The 21435-nt window shown below is 41.5% G+C and overlaps 1 protein-coding gene and 1 long non-coding RNA gene across 5 annotated transcripts in view; one reads left to right on the forward strand and one right to left on the reverse strand.

Annotated features, from left to right (window-relative positions):
- The window catches only part of LOC106745637 (calcium/calmodulin-dependent 3',5'-cyclic nucleotide phosphodiesterase 1A-like), a 120984-nt gene extending 103796 nt beyond the window's left edge, over positions 1-17188 (reverse strand). The window contains exons 1-2 of one of the 2 annotated variants that reach the window (XM_014621438.1): positions 8899-9125; positions 6216-6817 (exon numbers count right to left, since the gene is read on the reverse strand). In XM_014621438.1, coding sequence (XP_014476924.1) covers positions 6216-6240 — 25 coding nt within the window. In that variant the 5' untranslated portion in view covers positions 6241-6817; positions 8899-9125. Of the gene's footprint in view, positions 1-6215; positions 6818-8898; positions 9126-17067 lie in introns of those variants that run through there. The other variant, XM_014621434.1, reaches the window with a different exon arrangement.
- Positions 17189-19274: 2086 nt separating this feature from the next.
- Positions 19275-21435, forward strand: part of LOC106745640 — a 4457-nt gene continuing 2296 nt past the window's right edge. The window contains exons 1-3 of one of the 3 annotated variants that reach the window (XR_001374537.1): positions 19275-19341; positions 19494-19647; positions 19870-19986. This is a non-coding gene — a long non-coding RNA (uncharacterized LOC106745640). Of the gene's footprint in view, positions 19346-19493; positions 19648-19869; positions 19987-21435 lie in introns of those variants that run through there. The other 2 variants (XR_001374536.1, XR_001374538.1) reach the window with 2 other exon arrangements.

A 21435-nucleotide genomic window follows, 5' to 3' on the forward strand; every position in this document is an offset into this window, starting at 1 on the left:
ATTACCGAGATATTCTTATAAAATTGGATGCGCGTCAAAATAGAACAAGTGGGACGTGCAACATAAACTCCGTGACAAAAGGTAAGAAACGAAAAATAGGACGCCATTAACGTGTGTTTGAAAAATTATTACACGGTATTACTTTTAGAAGATTCACAAAAGGACGCTACGTAATAAAATCGAGCGATTGTAAAATTAAGTGATCAAAATGGAGAATACGATAAGAGAACTTGGACAGATTGAAAAGATAAGATTGAGAATTGATAGTAGAAAACCTTCTGCTATCGCAGCACTATATAAGTTCATTTTTGAAAAAACGGGAGATCACACACAGAGGGAACGTCTTAGAAACTTTAAAGGCTTTACTTTTGAAAAGCATGTGCCAACATTTGAAGAGAAGTTGAAATACGCAGAAAAATTACAGCCAAATGATCTTATATATTGTTGTAAAATTCTTGGTTTGGACCATAACGGAATAAGAAAAGAACTAGTCACTCGAATTTTCAATGGCCTAATGAATATAAATACTCTAGTACCTCTAGCTAACAATCAACATGATACAGAAAAAAACAGTAAAATAGATGAAAGAGACAATGAGGAAAGAGAGGAGGGAACTGATACAAAAGAACAAAATGAAGACGTACCTCAGAGTAGCACGCAGGAAAATAAACAAACGAATATAACCGATGAAGATATGGAAATTTCGATCCAATTTTTTAATGGCAGTGATGAGTATCCTGTAGAAGAATGGATAAAATACATTGAAAATGTAAGTGATGTATTGAAATTAACGGAAAAACAGAAACTATTATTCGCGAAGTTATTGCTAACGGGACTAGCTAAAATGTGGGTAAAAGATAAAGCTGACGTCAAATCATGGACAAAATTGAAGACTGTTTTAAAAGAATTGCCCAATGAAATTAATAACAATAAATTGCGTAAAAAGTTGGTTGAACGAAAAATGGAAGAAAACGAAACAGTACAGGATTACTACGTAGCCATGAAAGAGTTGGCAAAAAATCAGATAAAGCCAGAAATATTTATTCAGTATGTAATAAATGGTATACCGGATGACACGGATAATAAAGTGATACTATATGGAGCCAGCAACTTGGAAGATTTCTCAAAAAAATTAAAGTTATACGCGGAGAAAGGTTATACGCGCAAGGAATAGGAAGGAATAAAAAAAAGATAAAAGGTTCGATAGAAGGATAACTTGTCTACATAGTAAAAAATACATAATAACAAATTTTATGTTAAATTTAACACATTTTACATGTCCCAAATGTTCCACTCAAATTTTTGTGTTAATTTAACACAAGGTGAATATATCGAAAAGTAACACAAATATTATGTCAAAAATTAATACAAAATTAATACGTTAATCAACACTGAAATATAAAATGTGTTATTTTAACACTTATACATGTTGAATATTTGACACAACACAAAATGTTAACACTTTGCGGGCCGCGCATTTATCGAAGCGCCGTTACGCTGCCGCCGGCGAGATTCACGCAGGTTCTACTGCTCGCCAACGGTGATATTTACGCAATTTTTCGATACATAAGTAGTTGGTATATAATTATTATTAAAGAAGGCACTAAAATAACTGTTACACTATTTTTATTCCAATTATATTTTTTAATTTGTACTAAACCGTTTTATTTAAAAAATTTAACTCCTAGGATCCATAGTTCTAAAAGATTTTAATAATAGACAGTCTGTTGAATTGGGAGAGGAAAACAGTTGAAAACAATGTTTCCTGATCGTCAAACCATCACGCCAGCGTGATAGCGGCCGAAAGTCGTTGGCGAGCAAAAGTCACGCCAGCGTGACAGCGGCCGATAACCGTTGGCGAGCAAAAGTCACGTCAGCGTGACAGCGGTCCGCAAAGTGTTAATATAACATGAATCCAATATGTTAAATTGACACATGGATGTGTTAAAAATTTAACATTATTTAACATAAAAATTTTAACAAGGATCGATTTTAACACAAATACAAAATATTTTTACTATGTAAGATAGGAGAAACATGAAAGAAAGATCAGGTCTGTTGCTGAAAGCAGAGCAGAAAACAAAACCCAGAAGTGTAATATTACAACTGCGAAGCAACAGTAATGTAAATATTATTATAATTATAAATATACAATAAGAAGTAAGAAAAATAATGTAAAGAAAGACGTAAAATTGTAAGACGAAAGACGTAAAGCTGTTAGAAACGAAACGAAGAGAGTACGAACTATTAAGACAGACTGTAATGAGCTATTGCATTATATGTACTTTACCTTTTACGTTTCGTTATTATCGTTACGTTATGTTATTCGTTATTATTAAATAAAATGTATTTTAGTCGAACCATACAAATATTTTCGAGTAGATTAATTGAGAAACTCAGTCAAATGTTAAATATATATTTTTATACGAGATTTGTAATTTTTATGATGAAAACAGTTGAAACTTTTGTGTGTCTTATGGCCTCTGTTAAACTACAAACTACTATAACCACCACTGTAAACACAACATTAAAGTCCTCATTAACGTATCAATTATTTTAACTGCGATATATGCAAATGTACACGAGTATTACATATTTACGGACCATACCGATGTCATGACGATAATTACGTTAACGATTTATTTGCGTTTGAATAACCTATAATCACACATAGGAACGTGCAAGCTCTTTCGCATTATATAAACAAATTATGATATAAAGAACGATAATTTTTTTAAGTCTACCAAATGCCTACCAAATGTATGCCTATAACTTTATCGTGTAAACTCGCTTTGCACTCAAATTATAATTCGTCTCATATGCGTCCTAAGGTCTGCCCAAAAACGAAACTAGTTATTGATTAATTATACGAAATTTCATTACGCGAAAGCGCAGTGACTTTAGTTATACAGTGCTGTTACAGTGTATTCAGTGATTGCAATCGCGTTAATTTCGTTTAGTTAGCGCAAAGTGTAATATTAAGAGAGGACGCTTGAAAAACTGATACTTTATATACTTATATATTATATACGTTAAATCGATTGCCATTAATTCGAATATTCGGGACAATATCTCAGTGCAGCATCTCGACGTTGTATATATTACTTCGATTTCGCGGAAATAAAGTTTCAGTTGCAAGGTATTTCATCGTATCAGAGGGCATCGCATATCCGACAATATCAAAGCCTGTCTCAAACCTGTATCAACGTATTCACGATATATGTAAAATCTTACCGTCCGTCTTGTTTATTAACGTGCACTCCTGGCTTACGGATAGCCGCTAGAGACTCGCCGCGCGTTAACTTGACACCGTTAGAATTTAGAGAGACGCTCGCTTGAAAAATTAATACACTGTGCAGCAAGACTGCGGTTAATCGGAGCAACCTCGATAACTCTCGGCGTAACATCTCGAAGGCGCATCCCCTGCAATTATCGAAGTGCCGCTGCAGTTGCCTTTCTTCCCGCGAAAAACGAATTAAAGGGAGGATTGCGAACGTCAATATTCCCTCGGCGCGACGTTAAGCTAAAAAGCTCGTCCCTACTGCAAGAATCGTCCGATATTGTGCCCTGCAACATTTTTCGCCCGCGACCGCGACGAGTCACGGAATCGCGCACCTGCAACTTACAACTATCGACAGTAGCCGAACGCCGAGCGGGGGAAAGCTTTCCGTGTGAAACTCACCGACGGACACTTGGATTGGAAATGTGGGGGTGGACTGAAATGTCAAGAGTCCCCTCCGCCGCGAACCGAAGCCCTTAACCCCTAAACTCAAGACGACAAAACTATTTCTCCGTGTTAATCCGGTTTTTCTCCGCCGTGGGAATCGCCTTGAGGGATAAATCCAAGAAGCACCGTGCGGAGATTTATTTTGCCAACTGGTAGCGCGAATCGCGCGGAATAACGCGAACTAACGCGACGTGTGTATCCACTTTAGCAGCGCGTTTTCCGCGCTCGTATCACCGTCTGAATAATAAACGACTTACGTGAATCGGCAGGGCATATTCACTTGAGTTCCCCGTGTCTCTCTCTACCGATTGCATAAACTACTACGTATTACAGCGGTCGCAAACAGACGGAAATGTATTTCCATCGCGAATCGCGGATAGATAAGGCGGTAATTCCCTTTAGCGGAATTACAGCAACCATCCGATTCAGGTGAATGAATAATGGACCGGGGATTCGATTGATCACAACCAATTTTCTGTCACATTCACTATTTCCATTTCCGGGCATACGACCGAGCCGCGTCCGTCCGTGGAGAGATCAAAGTAACGTATCGCCGTTTCCGGACGTGCAGGTACTGAAAGTACAATACATATTTCACGTGTATCGCGCCGACACAATTATTAATACGAACGGCACGAACGGGGAATTACTTCATCGGCCGCGCGTTTGATCGCGCATTCCGCGCGGCAATTTATCGTGCGATTCCGCCAAATGCAGCGATTTGAAAAATAGCCCCGGTTAAAAGAGCGGCTCCAGCTAACCAGGCAAAACGGCCGCGAGAGACAATCGATCTATTTTCGCAAAAAGGGAAACTGCGACGCCGGCGAAAAACGTTACCGGATGGAAAATGTCGGCCGTCATTGCGGCTTCGCACAATCCGACGGCACTTCGAGCCTCCTCGGGAGAGTATTTTGCCCGACGTAACATCGATCAAAACGCTCCGCCCGTCTCCGCGTGGAATTGTGAAATTTCCCTTTAGGCGACCGCGATATCTTCGTCCGACCGCGCATCTCTCCGAGAGAGCGGAGATGTGTATAATGATTTGATTCTCGTATGCAAAATCATGAGTGCGGAGAAGGGGGGCTAATTCCGGAAACGAGTCTCGTCGACGGTTTCCACGGCGGCGGCGGATACAACGTTAGTTCGCCACAGGCGGATCGAATGGCTTGAAAAGCGCGGGCCATCCAATAGCCTTCTCACGATCGCGGCTGTGTTTTCGCCGGCCTCATTTGCAAGTCTAAAACACGCGCGAACGGGAACAATAGGAATGTTACATATTATTTGAGCATTGACGCCAGCCGAGTTCGGCTTGTTACTCCAAAACCAATATTCGTGAAATATCATAAAATATTTTCCTTCCAGTGCCGAGTGACATCGCAACTTCCTTGCTTACACGTGAATTTTGCACAAGAATTTCCATTTCGAGCACTGTAAATAGGATATCTAAGATTTAATTTAAAGAGAGGAAAAGACAAGTGAGGAGGTTCAATTCCTAGCTGAAACTGAATTTTTCGTAACGTAATAAATAGAGTCATTAGATTGCTTACTGGTTCAGTTGGCAAACGAAGAAAAAATATTTCGCCGGAACGACAAATTATTTTAACAGCAAACTGTTAATATAGTGACAAAAAGCAAAAAGATTGGTTACAAGGAAAAAAAGAATCGTGCTGTTGTAACAAAACGTTGTTGCGACAGCGATAAAATTTCGTTTGCATAACCGAAGATTAATAATCTCAACAAATATTTTCGCCGTCGCTATGTTAACAAATATTTTGCTGTTCCGGCAAAATTGTTTCTTCCGTGCAGTTGGGCAGGGAATTTAAATTAATAATGAATATTACTAAGATTCAAAGGTCGTTTCATACGCGGAAGGCTGTGTTCCGTTTATCCGGAAAAATTCGGTATGTTTCGCATACGCTGTAGATATACTCTCCCTCCCACAATTACAATAATAATATAACATGATTAATATTTAATAGCACTAGAACATCCGTAGTTGGCTCCTAATGGCTTTATAGCCGCTAATTTACCTTTCATCGGAGCCGTCATATTTTAAGATTTGAAAGGAAAAAGACTCTTTGTTCTGGTCCTTGATTTATGAAGAAAAACCTCCAAACTATCCGCGAATATGTTAACAAAATTAAGGACTAGGTTTCGCTACGCTACCTACGTGATTTCTCATGAAATAAAGACAATGAGATCTCTCGTGCTACACCGTCATGATAGCGAGGAGTGTCTATCGAAGCGGAATAATTCCCTTTGGGAAAAAATACATCTATGTTGCATTTCAATTTCAGGGAACACGAAATATAAGAGGGACAAAAGCGAGATACGGAAAGAAAGAAACAGAAAAAAATAGAGAGAGGGGGGAAGGAAGAAGAAGAAGAAAAGGAAACCTATCTTTATTAGCCGCGATACGTGACGGCCCGAGAGAGGTCATCGATAGTATTCGGAAATAAGAACGACGTCCGAAATAGCTTTTTCTTACCTTGCACATGCCTGTCCTTGTCCATTTCCTTCGCGGGATGAGAGCGAGCGCACCACCGTCTCTCCGGATCACTGCATCATGAAACTTTCCAACTACGAGCGATTTTGGGGCGCGAGTGTATCGACTTTAACGAATTTTCGAAAGGTGTGCGCATCTGTCGCGGGAACTAATCACCGGCCTGCGAGAGGCCCGCTGGTAGTAAGGGGGTCCCCCAACGCGGTTATCGCAGAACGATTCGCCCCGAAGTGTGGTCCGCCGTTCGCTCTCCAACTATTTAAATCCGAAATCGATGATACCATCGGCTGCAAAATTCCGGGGCCGATGCACGGGCGCGTGTGCTCTCGATTCGCGCGCGCGTCTGTCGTCCGTTCGATAGATCACAAATTAAACGGCGCAGCGCGAAGAGACTCGGAATGAAACCGGGAAAAACCGTTGTCGGGCCAATCGCGTCACATTCTTCAATCTAACGTGACGTGCGTGCGCGGTGACCGGATCGCGATTACGTGGACGAATTTGGCATTTGCGTAGGACTTTTTCAGACGCTTTTTCGAGCGACAGCATTCACATCTCCCCAATGCGTCAATATGGCTTCCCGCTCGCACCTAAATTCGACAAATTATTAGTGATTGCCTCATTTGCCCTTTCAATCGTGTCGCAGCAACTACAGGGGTCAAGTACACTGAGAGAAAAACAGTATCTAAAAACAAACGAATGTTTCTTTAGTAGTCTCCTTACACGATATTTACTTAAATCTAAATTAACTTTATTTAAATCGAGCAAACGATACTCGGCTTAAATAAGGAGAATTTAGAGAATTAAGGAGAATTAAAGATCGTGCAATCCACCAGAAAAATATTCGTTTGTTTTTAAATATTTTTTTCTCAGTGCATCAATTAAATGTCACAAATAAGATTCCTGATGATACACACAAACACTTTTCCTTCATTTCTTTTCGTTCGTATTTCTTTCTTTTCTTAATTTTTATGTAATTGTGAATTCGAAAACATTTTTATCGCCAAAGAAAGATTGGAAGCGGTACTTTCAATGAATTTCGACCTTGCGTTCCAACGTCAATTGAAATTGCCGGATAGACTTGACAGTTGAAGTGACAGAAGTTCGCCGTAAATGTAACGATTCCGGAAACTGCATTCGAGCGCAGACGTTCTTAATTTATGTCACGCCCTGACGAATTACTAATTTGCGGTAAGAAGCTGGCGTTCGATCAGCATTTCTGAACACCTACTGTAGGAGTTGAGAAACAGTTGCGGATCATTAACGGGAAGCTGAGGGAAGACCGTAGGACGGACCAAATTGGGAGCTACCCGAGGGAACGGTCTTCGTGTCGTAGAAGTGAAGGAGACTTGGAATTGGAAACGTGCGTTTGGCGTTTTCGGGAAAAGTTATGAGGGAAGTCGCGGAGATGTCGAGAAATGTATGATTTCCGCGACTCTAGCCGACCAAACGGAAAAAACCTATTATCTCCTCAAGGATGTCATTCTTGTTATTTATACAGCATGATTTTCTGTAAATCTTGCTAAAACTCGACAGAAAGTATAAGAATCTATCATGGAACCATAGAAAGAAAACTTATAAAAAAAAACAAAAAAAAATCGACCGATTTAGAACTGAACAAAACACATAAAATTAGAATTTCTAGTCAAAAAGTTTAGGTAAGTCGCGACATAAAAGCCATAATAAACACACACGCACACACACACACACACAAATGACTAATTCCTAATGGATTAAACACAGAGCTTGGATTAAAAGTGACGTGAAAGGAATGCGAGGGAAACGACATGTGGGCTCTTATGTTACAATTGACAAGCAGCTCTCGCATGTGATCTTCTTACAGACAAATCTATCGTCAGCCACTCCGGCGCTTAAAATGCGCGATCTCGAAAACGCTTTAAAGGAAAGAGAATAGGGGAGAACACGAAACGGATACCGTAAAACGCGCGGCCTATACTACACGGAAATATCGCGTAGAACGGAGGCATCGTGCATTATGGGCGTTTTTATATTTCCAGGTAAGCTCTCGCAACTAAAACGGTTAAGCAGAAAGTCTCCGAAATTCTGCACACCGTTGAAGAAACACGAAAAGAGGGAAAATAACGATGGGCATCGACGGAATGTATGTATAAATGTGCGAGACGAAAGGAGGAGAAACGAAGCGATCGAGAACGAAACCGGCGAGAGAGACATCGTTTTACCGAAACGCGATCGACCTGGAAACAAATTCGTTTTCCGCCCAAGTATTTGCTCCTCGTTTAGCAACACGACTGTCAGAGATTGCGAAGGGGAAGAAAACGTGACCGAAAAGTAAAATTTGGGGGCGCAAAAGGGTTGAAACACGACGACGCACGCACGCACGAGACTCAAGCGAACGGCCGGTGCGTGATCGGTGTTTCAATTTTTCCGGCCTCGGCGCGATCTCTAATCAGGGTAAAGCGGGGAAGGAGAAGAAGAGAGCAAGGCGGGAGGAAAAGAAAAAAAAAAGAGACAGAGGCAAAAAGAGGATGCACGACAGAGTCGACGGCAGAGTCACCGGAGTTTTCACTGGCGAGACGGAGGGGCGTCCGTGGGGGTGCTGGCGGATGCATCCACCGCCAGGAACGACGAAGAAGGGCGAAGTGACGAGGGTAAGGAAGGGGGTAAGCAAAGAGAGCGCAAAGAAGAGTACACTTCGCACGCGGCCACCACAGAGCAGAGAAAGAGCGGCGAGAGCAGCACGAGGGTGACGAGGTGGGTTTGAAGCATCGGACGCGTGTGCGAGATACGTGCGTTCGCGCCGATTGGTAAGCGTTTTCTCTGTCCCGGATGCGATGCGGGACGCGTGATGCCGTCCCGAGGGCGAGAACGGCCTGGACCCGACTACCCGTCGTCGTGGAGTAGGTGCACTTCGACGGAGTGGCGCTGGGCTACTGACGGTCCTGACAGAGAGAGAGCCGGCCGAGCGGGACGCGGTGAACGACGACGCCGCGACGACGACGATGAATCCCGCGAAAACCTGATATGCGTGCGCACGGTAGCGCGCGAATCTCTCCGTTCGGGAGATCGGTGGACGACCATTGTCGGTCCTCTCGTCGTCATTGTCGTCGTCGACGGAACGTGCGAAGCGTGGATTATCGCGGGAAAAAGACGAAGGAAGAAAAAAGAGAGAGAGAAAGAAGGAGGTGGTGCTTTCCGCGAGAGCAAAAAGCGAGCCGGATCTGGGACCGCGATGGAGTTTCCTTTTTGTAGCAGCGTCGAGAACGAGAGAGAATATGCGGAGGACGTATGAACGGCAGTGGAAGTTAAATAAAGAGAATCGGCCGGGGAGGGGGATGATTTATTCGCTGATGATCGCGCGATAATAATGCGGGAGTCCGTGTTATAACGGGGTCGAGTGGGGTAATCGGAAATATCGGGTAAATGTGGGGCAACGCGCGTGGTACCGCGACGACAAAATGATGGCTGCTGCACAAAGCCTAGGACATGATGAAATTTTGAATATTTATGTTTTGTCATTGATCAATCATCACAACTATTCTGTTTAACTAAATATCCCGAGGGAGACCTAGATGTGGAGTTTTAGGACACCATCTAAGGTTTCAACATGCTTACTTAGGATACGGCCTGATTAATTTATACCCGAAATCTAGCTTGAAGTAACAGCGAGTGTAATGATTTATAATATAAAAATAATAAATGACACAATGAAATATCGAATCCGATCGGAATAGGACCAAGTCAACCGAGTATATGCTATTGAGGAAGTACGAAAGGAAACCTTTCAGGTTAAAATAATATTGAGAGAAAATTGCATTAACTTTTGAGGGAAAGGATGAATAGTAATAACAAGTTTAAACTTTCCGACGTTTCTCGTGTTCTCCTTTTTCGTACTTCCCAGTATCTCGGTATCCATACATAAAGCACCCAGGAAAGCTTTGCTATTCAATTGCTATCCTCGAAATACTCACGATTTTCGATCGAACTTTCTAACTTTCAACTTGCACTTGTGTAATTGGAGAAATATAACCGTCTTCCAACACTTCAATCGTGCAAGGAAGGACCTCGACTTCTAAGTGATTGCTGGATCTATCGTTAGAATTAAGGTCGCGTGCATGTTGACGTAGAGAGGGACAACACCTGTAGAATATAGAATACATTGTTGCGAAGGCAGAGAACGCAGTTTCGCGGATGAGATAATGATAATGCTTTTACGAGTCTCGTGTATCAATGTGATCAACGTGTTTTAGCATAATTTAGTTTCGCGCGCGAGCGTTATTCGTCGAGCGCGCGGATTTTAGAGCATGACTCACTCTCTCTCTCTCTCTCTCTTTCTCTCCCTCCTCTCTCTTTCTAACAACCGAAGACTTCGAGCGTTAAAAGTAGCAGGATAGGAAGAAATACAGAGAGGGTGACAGCCACGGACCCTAGATATTAATACGTATATGGTGTCGGTTCACTTTGTTGAGCAACGACGTGTAAGATCGACTCTGCCGGAGATACGCTCCCCGGCCGCTGATACTTTGTCCTCGTTGCAAGGTGAAATGCTAACTAAAGGGGATGTTTTAATGGCAAAGATAATAATATGCCTGGCCACGGTGGCTATTCCTAGACTCAGAGGTACTTGCATGGCAGCGATCAACCTGCCGTTCGGTATCTACGACGGTTGATCCGAAGAAGAAAGTGTTGTAATCGAAATATATCAACATTAACTAATTCTAGAGACACACTACGAACGCAAAAGATATGCGTCTCCTTCTTTCTCTCGTCAACGTGTAACGAATTGGAAATGTACGCACCAAAAATACCGAATTTTTCAAGATTTTTTTATATCAAGTATTTCCTCAAAACTTTAATGCTATTAAATAATTGGTGCAAAAATAATGCTATGTTGATAAATTTATTTTGAAAAGTATCTTCTCACATAAACGTTACGATATTTTTTGTTAACATATAAGTTCTAAACAATATCGTAGTGCGCACATTGACAAATTGTACATCCGAATTAATGCGCGAAATGAAATTCATCGAGTTTCCGGAAACCTTCGCAATTAAATGTCACGGTATATTATAATTAGTTCTCGTGCCTGCGAGACATAACCGACAGTAATCACGAAGAATTTCTGAGAGGGAAGGGAGCGTTCGCCAAGCACGTAGTAAAATAATATTTCATCCATCACGAGCGAATGATATCGACACGTAGTATCGCGCATATTATATCGTGCAAGATCGATATCTCGGCAATTTCTCGGCGCGATACTTAAATATAAACGAGAGTTCCTTTTGTTTGTACAAAATTCACCAAAGTGCCGTATGCCCCATAAATACGGCTCTGAAAAAGGCTGAGATCGATGCGTCCCTAAATATAAAAACTACATGTATATACGCGTGTATAAAAAGTCTACGCGAACGAACAGCTTGATGCTATCTATTACACACGATACATAGTATATATATACATGCATACGTGTACGTATATACTTTTTCACACACACACTTTTTTCAAGGATCGAACACGTTCGACCGGCGCTTCGAGTGGAAGTAACAAAAATTACAGACAGCTCAGAAAACGAACGAACGCGAAAACGCGAACGTTCGGGAAAAACGGGCGAAACTTCGGGGGCGCGAGAAAATGTCCAAATATTCCGAACGAACTGATCGAAAGACCATAAAGACCTTCTATACATATCGATGACGTCACAAGCGTCCATGTACCACCGCGTAGTCTCACAACGCGCTGCATACCCTAATTATTCGATGCATTTTCAGTTCATCGGGTGTCAAAGGATTTCTTTTCGTCGCACTTTAATCGTCCCTCACAGTTGACCAAGGGAGGGAGCATGTCGAACACGGCGAGACGTTCCCGAGAGAACGTGTTACGATTGAAATCGACGTTAGCGCGACCAAGGAGAAAGCCGAGACTTAGACACCGTTCGAATTTCTTCAGCACAGTAAGTCTTGTGTCCCGTACAGACGAGCCGGACAACAGAAAGGACGTGCACAAGTGAGTCATTTTCCTCGTCGAGCACGGCACTTCTACCGCCTCTGTTTTCGGTGCCGTGCAATTAATAACACCGGGTCAAGCGGCATACTTTTAACGAGCTACGATGAAACGTTAGGGACGGCAGGCATACACGACGTTTCCCTCCGAAACCGGAGAATTTACGGGACTCCGCGAAGCTGTGCGCACTTAACCGGAATAATAAACTCGTGCATCACGCGGGATTAACATCCCTCAGCGAGCAATTTATATCGGGATTACGGGCCGTAGAGCGATGTATAAACCGTACACATGATCGTTACGAGAAAAAGAGTGATAAGCTGACGGGTTATTCCGGCACTTTATCCCGCGTGGCGAAGATCGGGAGTCGCCCACTACCCAACTCCGGGACAAACAATTTTCTCGCGAGAAGAGAAAATTATGAACATAAAAGAGAGCATCTTTTTCGCGAAACCGAGATAAACCGTGGTAGAATCTTCGCGCATAAAACGTCAGTGGACGTTAATCGTGGATGTTATTCGAGAGAATGAGGTACTATTAGATTAGAATATTAATCTAGATTTAAGTATCCCTTAAGTCCAGCGATCCCCTTGAATTTCTTTCATCCGGAATAAAAATCGCGGTACGCGGCACGTAGAACTTCTCGATTCAAAGGAAGAGGAAATTTGTGATCATTTACGCACGAATATACCGCGGAAATTCCTTTACGTCAAATTAATAGTGATGTTTCCATTATACCAAGGGTGTCGATATAGTAGTGCTATAATACATTAATATTATATAATAAAGCATTAATGATTATAAACTTTATGGCGCGACACAATCATCGTATATCATGCCCCTCTGATAATTATCACGAGAGTAATGTTCGTTCCTCGACGCTCATCAATTACAAATTGTTGGATCAAAGGACGGGGATTAAGCCGGGTCGCGTAATGACCCGGCGTAACAAAAACGAATCGAAGAAATGGATTCCGACAGGTCGGCGTGTTTAGAGAAATCCGCGGTACTTTCGGAAAGTAGGACGGTCAGAATTAGCAAGGTCACAATGCCGATGACAGTTTGATATCGCGAGTTCGATAATTTGATATCGCACTCGCGATATCGTTACTCGCGATGTTAGTCACGGCGTGACGCATTGCTCGACGGAAACGAACGGAAAGAGTGACGAATAACACACGGATGATGATTCGAGGTGGCATTTATTATTACAGAGAAAGAGATATGAGAGCGAGCGAGCGAGTGAGAGGAGAGAAAGAGGGAATCGAACGCCATAAGAATCGTTCATTATTCTCCCTCATATTGAGGATTCCTGCGGGCCGATTAATAAATACCTTTCGGCGTCTGGCTCTTTCAGGCACCCTCTTGTCCCTTCAAGTGCCCTCGCGCGACACGTTCCTCCGCTCTCATTCTCACTCTCCCTCTCCCTTCCTCATCTTTCCCTTTCTCAATTCTCCTTTCGCCATTTCGGATTCCCCACCCCCGTTTGGCGTTTTGTGCCGAGATATTAGAGTCTAGCGAACGCCTGGAGAGAGATCCGATCGAACGCCTCCATTGGTATTCCTAATGGCGAGAAAGGATGTCGGGTTAACGTCGTTTAAAAGCACAGGCTGTCGTCCATTAATGCGCCGGTAGTTCTCGGCAAATCTCATCAACGGTTCTATTTTCGATCCCTCGTGAGCGACGACGTCGAACAGCGCTCTGTAACGAGTCGTCCTGTCGTCGTCCGGCGCGAAACAAGTTCCACGTCGGCGGGCAAACAACGCTACGCAACACGCGGACATAATATCCGGGGAGTGACTTTATTGGAACGCGCAAAAATTCGGTCCACGTGGTCTACGGGCGGAGAATTTCCGCGACTCGTGCTCGGGAAATCGAGCCAAGTTAATTATCGTCCAAATCAAGCGGCGTGGATGTCTCAAGCGAGCAAACCGGCTAACACGTCGCTCCGGACGTTACAAACGAGAAATAAACCACCGATCGAAACTTCGCGTACTAAGCTCCTCTAATATTCCGCCGTTAGATAGCAATTCCTCGCCAAATTGCCAGTAATTCTGGTTTAAACGAAACTTTACAACGTACTTACGCACAGCTCGCTCAAAGCAATTTTTTAGGTTACGCGGCCCAATAAATCTAGGCGAGCGAGTCGCTGTCGTAAAGGTAATACTTTGATGCATATTTAATTGGTACACTATATATATCTTCTAAGTAACATCCCGCCCGAGTAATCCCCGTTAATTCCTACTAATACCACGACAGACTTTGCGCGCCAAATTTCCTCGGTGATTCCCGAATCGAAATTTTATAACTACTTTCGATTCGAACTTTCTAATATCTGTAGGTTATGAAGGATTTAGATCTGTAATCCAATGTAAGTTTAATTTGGTTAAATATGGAAATTTTGGTCCTATTTAACGCCTTTAAATAGCAGAAAACACATAAAATACTATTAGTAGGTCCTAAAGAGGACTTCAGCAAAGTATTATAAAAATCTCCCGGGTTCTCTGAGAAAACCTAATCTGTTCTTCTAACCATATTGAGATAATATTTATTATTGGTTATTCAAGGAGATGATGTGTGTGTGTGCGTACAAAATAATATTGTATGAATGTACTGTAATAGAATTTAAAAATAGTTTGAAGAAGAAGAGATTTGATTTATTTATATTTGGTTTACTTATATTACAAAAAGTTAAGAAGAATTTAGAAGTATCACAATAAGAGCAACAAGCCATCCAAGCAGAATTTACAGACTTTAAATAGAAGCTGTAGATTAAATAGAATCAAAAGAGGTTATTATAGGCTTCGAAATATCTAAGTAGGCTTTATATAGAATATTGAGGTCGAAAGTAGAGCAGTTGCAGCTAGGCACGTTAAATAAAATCAAATGAGGTTCATATAGGCTTCAGAGCACCAAAGTAGAAATTGTCAGGTTGAAAGAAAGATCAAGACTTCCTCGAGTCGAAATTTTACATTCTATATTAAGTCTTCAAGTGGAAAAATAGAAATAAGTTCACACTTGTAGCATTAAAGGAGCGCAATAAATGATTCTTTAATACTACAAAGGGAATTTAATCCTTCAGATCTAAATTTTAGTTCTACATCAAATCTTCAAGTCCGAAGAAAACGGCAAATAACTTCCCTGTTTGTAGCACCAAAGGAGGACAATAGAAAATCTTTGAACACTTAATGTAGAACCAAATTAGATTTAAACTAGGATTAAGAAAATTTCGAATCGGGTCACTCGTTGATTATAAATGTGTCCGAAATTCCGAATGCTCTCGGCGACATCTTACTTTAAGGGTAACGCGGAATCGATTTCAGGTAGTCGTTCGGTTTCAGACATTCGCGTACTTCAAACGCATACCCCCTCTGTATGGACAAGTGGATTTACGAGCCGCGTAAGACCACAGCAACTTCCCCGTGGAGGAGATACATTTCGGTTAGCGGTGTTCTAACGTTAATCGAATCGCGCGCCAATCTCGTCTCGACGAGCCGACGATGAAGGTAACGGTAAACGGTCAGCTGAAGTTAGTTACAAGGTAAACCTTGCTTGCGACGCTTAATTGCCATCATAACTCGAGACAACTTAACCCCCGCCGCGGGGACGATCGTTATATCCCGACTGAATACCGCCCGACCAGCGACAAATCTCATTTTCGGTCGACGATTTTTCCGGAACAAACAACTGGAGAGCTTTGCGCTCGTTCAGAGAATTTAAGCTTTAAAAAGGCACGTCGAATAAAGTGCAATCTCGAATATTTGCAATTTCAGTTTTTAATCCAATGCGTGGACTTTTTAACGAGCAGTTGCTGAAAATATAATAGTCAGCATTCAACGCGAAGTTATTGAGCGAGTTTCAAAATAATAAAATAAACGCTAATTCGGCACGCGCTGTGGCATTAATTTGAAATGTGACGTAAATCCCAAAAGATTATTATATACAGAAAATAAAATAGGGATCTCTCTCTCTCTCGTGCAAGAAGAGCTGATAAGCTTCCGCTATAAATTTCTTTCAAACCAGAAATTAAAGTTGCCAACGTAATGTGCTCGAATCTCGATTTTAATTACAGAAAAAATTATGGGAAAGTGTGCGTATATCCGAGTTAAAATTTTAGTTCTACATTAACTTCGGAAACTTCATCGAACTTGAAGGTTCAATGGAGAATCTTGGGATATAACAGTACAGAAACTTTCCTGCTTACCTACATATAGTTACATATGATTACTCATTGTTTTTCTTTCCATATTGAGAGACTTAAAAATTAATGGCTAAATAAAATAACTTTCTCTTACCATAAACTTTGCATTATTTTTTATTAGCGTTGAAAATTTTGACGATATTTGGAAATCCAAAAGAAATGGAAAGAAAGTTCTAAAGGTAAACAGTTGTGTATTCAGAGGCACCAATAGAGAGTTAAATTTATATAAGAAGATTAACGGGAGACAAACGGAAGTGAAAAAAGCGTAGGCAGATTAAAAATGAGACCTGCAGCCTAATCAACGTTATTACATGCACAAATCGGAACTCGCGAGAATTATTTTAAATTTCGATCCAAGTATGCTTCGTATGTATTACATCTCGTAGAGGATTTTTATCGTTTAGTCTTACATGAGTCATTTTTCTAGGAAAATTTCTAGGATGTAAAACGTCCACACGAATATTTGAGAAAGAAAGAGAAGGAAGCATCCGCATTTTCGCGCAAAGTCTCGAGCTTTCCAATCGAAACAACTGGACTCAATTGAGTAAAAATAAATCCAAAATACACTGCCGGAAGTCACAATGCCGGAATCATCGCAGGTAAATAAAGCGTTGAGGTTGCATAACAAACCTGTATGTATAATGTATGAATTTACTCACTCGGTCCTGCTGCGCCTCCGCTACCTCCGGGCCAGATTCTCCAGCTGTTCCACCGGCGCCAACTCCTTGGCGACTTTTGGTAGCGGTTCAACTCCATCCAGGTAGAACACTCACACGAGAACAACACGAATGCGCGAGGAAAGGAGAACGCGACTAACTGCGGACGCGCATACTGTTCCTCTTCGTACGACGCGACGATAGCGATCGTAAGAACGACCAAATTATTCGGAACGTATATTCCCTTGTAAGTATTTACGTCTCTTTATATTATCCGATTTTACGAGGCGATATTACAATCGTGCTTTACGCCCGCTTCGTTCGGAATACGCACACTTCCGCATTCACGCGGAACGTTTTATTTCTGGTGGATGGAACAAGACGCGATATAAACGTAAGGGACTGCTTTTACTAATGCCAGAATCGTTGCGACGAGCCGTATAAATGGATAAGCGATTTCACGAGATGAACACGCTCTGTTTACGTGCACGTCCCTCACTGCGTGACTGGCCATACCGTAAACAACGCTGGAAATTGTGGCACGCGGAACATGTCACGCTACGAACGCGCGTTAAGCACCCGTTTGGCAACTCTTTATTATATTGATTATAAACCGCGCGCGAAATCACGATTCCGATCGCTTGACGTCATGATTTAACGACTTTCACTTTTCAACGACTTTTCATAAATATATTTTTAAGGACGTATAGATGGTGCCGAGAAAGATCTTACGCAGAACACTGTGTTGATTTTAATTTTTAGTATATGAAAATGCCGTTGCGTTATAAAGTTTCGTGAAACTCGACGAAGTAGACAACTTTGCTGCACTGAACTAAAATAGGTTGAAGAAAAGGTAAAACTAAACTAAGTTAAATTAACATCGTTAGTTTATTTTTTTAGTGTTTCACACGGAATCGATTTCGGGAAAATTTTATGAATGAATTTTCGTACAGTGCGAGACACAGTTGTCTGTTCCGACCGATTGATTTTCAACAAACCGATAACATTTCATATAAAAACATGTCCAGACGTGTCGTTTATCTACATTACTTTTACTATTTACTACGCTATATATACGGCATGTACTACATCATTTTAAAAACTACATGAAAAATATATATACGACAGCGCATAAAATGAATAATAATATACTGAATTATTTTCGTTAGGATCTTTTTATTTTGGTACCTGCCGCTTTTTCATCTTCACCGACAAGACTAATTGCACAAACTTTAAATCTCATCGTCGTTTCGCCACATTTCTACCGTTTTCACACACATACATAAAGTAATCACGATCATGACGTCAAATGTATCAGAATCGTATCGAGATATAACGCGCAGATTCTTTAACTTTCTAACAGTACATTCTAATATTTCTGCGATTTTATATTTACATAGCCGGGAAATACACAAGAAGATTTCGTACTACGTTAAAATCAAGATAGCAAAAAATCACTTTTACAGTTAAAGGTAACATCCCCTTCTTAACCTCATTTCTTCGACATGAAAATGTCTTCGAAAAGTTTTCGCGGTTTTACGATATTTGTACATCAAGCTAAAATACTTTAGAAAATATAGTGAGTGAGTGAGTGAGTGAGTGAGTGAGAGAGAGAAATACTTAGCTATTTCGATGAGAGAAAACAAATGTGAATTAAATCTAGTCGAATCCACTCGATGTCGTCAAAGCGCACTCGAAACAAGCATGATTAGAAGATTAAATGAAACGTGCTTATGTACGCCCGTTCGTAACAATGCTCGGTTTGCACGGCCGCGGTATGACGCACTTGGTACGAATTGAGATACAAGAAAGCCATTTTGACGGTTACAGACGTGTTACAACACGCACAGTTTCGCGATTGTAAGAACGCGATTAATTGCGATCCCGCTTACTAATTATTGCGACGCAACGATTACGCACCCGATACACTCCCATCCGGGGCATTACAGCTACAATTACTCACGCAGATTGTCCGCTTTCGGCCCGAAAATCGACGACGAATTCGCGCGAACCGGGACCACTTCAATCCCTGCAGCGCGCGAAACGAGACTAAAATGGCGGACTAGCGCAGCGACTCTGTGCGGTGTATCTCACGCGAAACTATCGATTATCGATCGGTGCGATCGATCGATGCAAGCGGACGTCGATCGATGCGGCGATCGAACATCGATTGATACGATCAAACATCGCGAACGAAATGGTCGATTAAACCGTCGTCGTGTTAATACATGATCTAACATACGATCGTTACTGCCTGATCACCGTCATTATCCGATCGTACGTACGTACAATTATACGTATCTCTTGGTTTCACAGCGGTTATTTCATTCTATATTCGCATCCTGCATCTCGTGATTCACGACCGCACGACCGACGCGACGCACTACAAACGAGTAAATAACCTAAATACATGCCGGCTTTTTCAACAGATACCGCGTCGGCGCAGAACGAGTGGCAGGACGCGAACGTTATTACGACTTGCGAAATCGCGAAATTACCGATTGATACGATACCTAAAGCGTTCGGCACTTTTGACGTCGATTCGTCACGCACGGGGATTATCAGCGACAGGTGAAAATCGCGGTAAGTACGGAGCGGCATCGCCGCGACGACAAACCGATGCGACGCATCGAGAAAAGAGAGATAGAGAGAGAGAGACGCGCAAAGATGGCGGCTTATCTCTCTCTCTTTCTCTCTCTATCCCTAACGCGCGCAGTGACATGCGCGCTGAACTTCACAACGTAGTATGAAGCGTCCGCACACTCTAGCCTCGTAAATATCGAAAGAACTAAGTATACTCCTAAGATGGCCTCGACGAAGACCGATGAGAGAGAAACGACGCCGCGGCCGGCGGGATTACGTACGTGGGTGTTGGTGCGGAACACACTGTGCGATTCGGTGATAAACTGTTCGTCGCGAGAGGTAAGTGAGGAGGGCAGTCACTTTGACATTTAAAAAAGAGATTAATCGGCGCAGGGTCGGGCTGTTGGATAGCGCGCTCTCTTTCTTTCTTTCTTATCTATTCCGCCGCGGCTGAGTTCTTTTGTTTCCGACAGACAAGTCCATTTGTCGAAATTACGTCTGTTCAAGGAAGCACGAGAGAAAGGGGGAGGAAAAGCGAAAACTAACCTATCGTTGACGACACCCAGGTTTCATGAAATTTCATCCGAGCTCCCTTGTTTTTATGCAGACCAAGCAAGTGAGAGAGAGAGAGAGAGAGAGCGGTCGGCTGTCGAGCCGCATCGAGCTATCCTAACGCTCCGTCGACTTTAAAGTTTCTAATAAAGGAACGAGAGCTTTTATATCGCGCCTCCGTACCAAAGAACGCTGAAACGCGACACCAGCGGTGTAGACGCCAATAGCGATCTCGATCTAATCTTCGTACGCTATCGATCATCGGGAGCATCCACCTTCCGCACCGCAAACGAGCACCGCTATAAATGTGATATACTCACCAAATATCGGCTCCGTCGAACAGCGGCGTCTAGGCGGAAAAATGAAGGAAACCGTGTCACGACTGTTCGTCACAAGCACTAAACCCAGTGTCATCAAATTGTCTCACAGTATCGCCGAGAAACGATTCTTCTAGCCGAAATTAAATTAGATATCGCGTTATCTCGAAACATTTACGTCGTATTATCTCGATTCTTACGTTGTGTTATCTTGGAACTCTCTCCAATGTATTTTAACACGTTCGCTGCCACGGGAATCGTAAAATGTTCCGCTTTAAGCTTTCCGTTTGGGCTGTTTTATGTATATATTTGCGTTATTTAAATATAATTTATCATAAAATATTTTGTATAATCATGTATTAGCATCGAGATATTATGCATATTGCAATTATCACGTCGTAAGGCGTAATGAGTTTTCAGACGTTCTTTTAAAAAATTCAATTCTATAAAACAATTTTTGCAAAGCTTGCTATAAAAATAATATTGAAATGTTTGATATAATATCAGCAAGGAATTCCATCGTAAAAGTAGTTATATTCTACAATGATTGTGAAGACAAGTATTCGCATTTACGTTTAACATGTTTCAGCATAATACATCACAATATGTCGTTATAATTATATTTTATTCGGAAATGTATTGTTTTTATTAAAATAGTTTTTATATAGTATTTTAAAGTTAAATATTAACAATATTAAAAATAAAGTTTTCTTTCCTTTCTTTGATATAAATTATATACATAGGAAAAAAGGTTTCTTTGGATTTAGTATATGTATTTGATTTGAATTTATTTAATATGAACAATATATATAATTCAATATCATATAATTTTGTTTGAACGAAAATGTTGTTTTGCTAGAGTAAACCATGTTGTTTGATAGAAAAAACAATGTTATTTAGAGGAAATAATATTTCTTTT

This window comes from Dinoponera quadriceps, unplaced genomic scaffold, assembly GCF_001313825.1.
Source record: "Dinoponera quadriceps isolate SergipeBrazil2010 unplaced genomic scaffold, ASM131382v1 scaffold1813, whole genome shotgun sequence".
Lineage (NCBI taxonomy): Eukaryota > Metazoa > Arthropoda > Insecta > Hymenoptera > Formicidae > Dinoponera > Dinoponera quadriceps.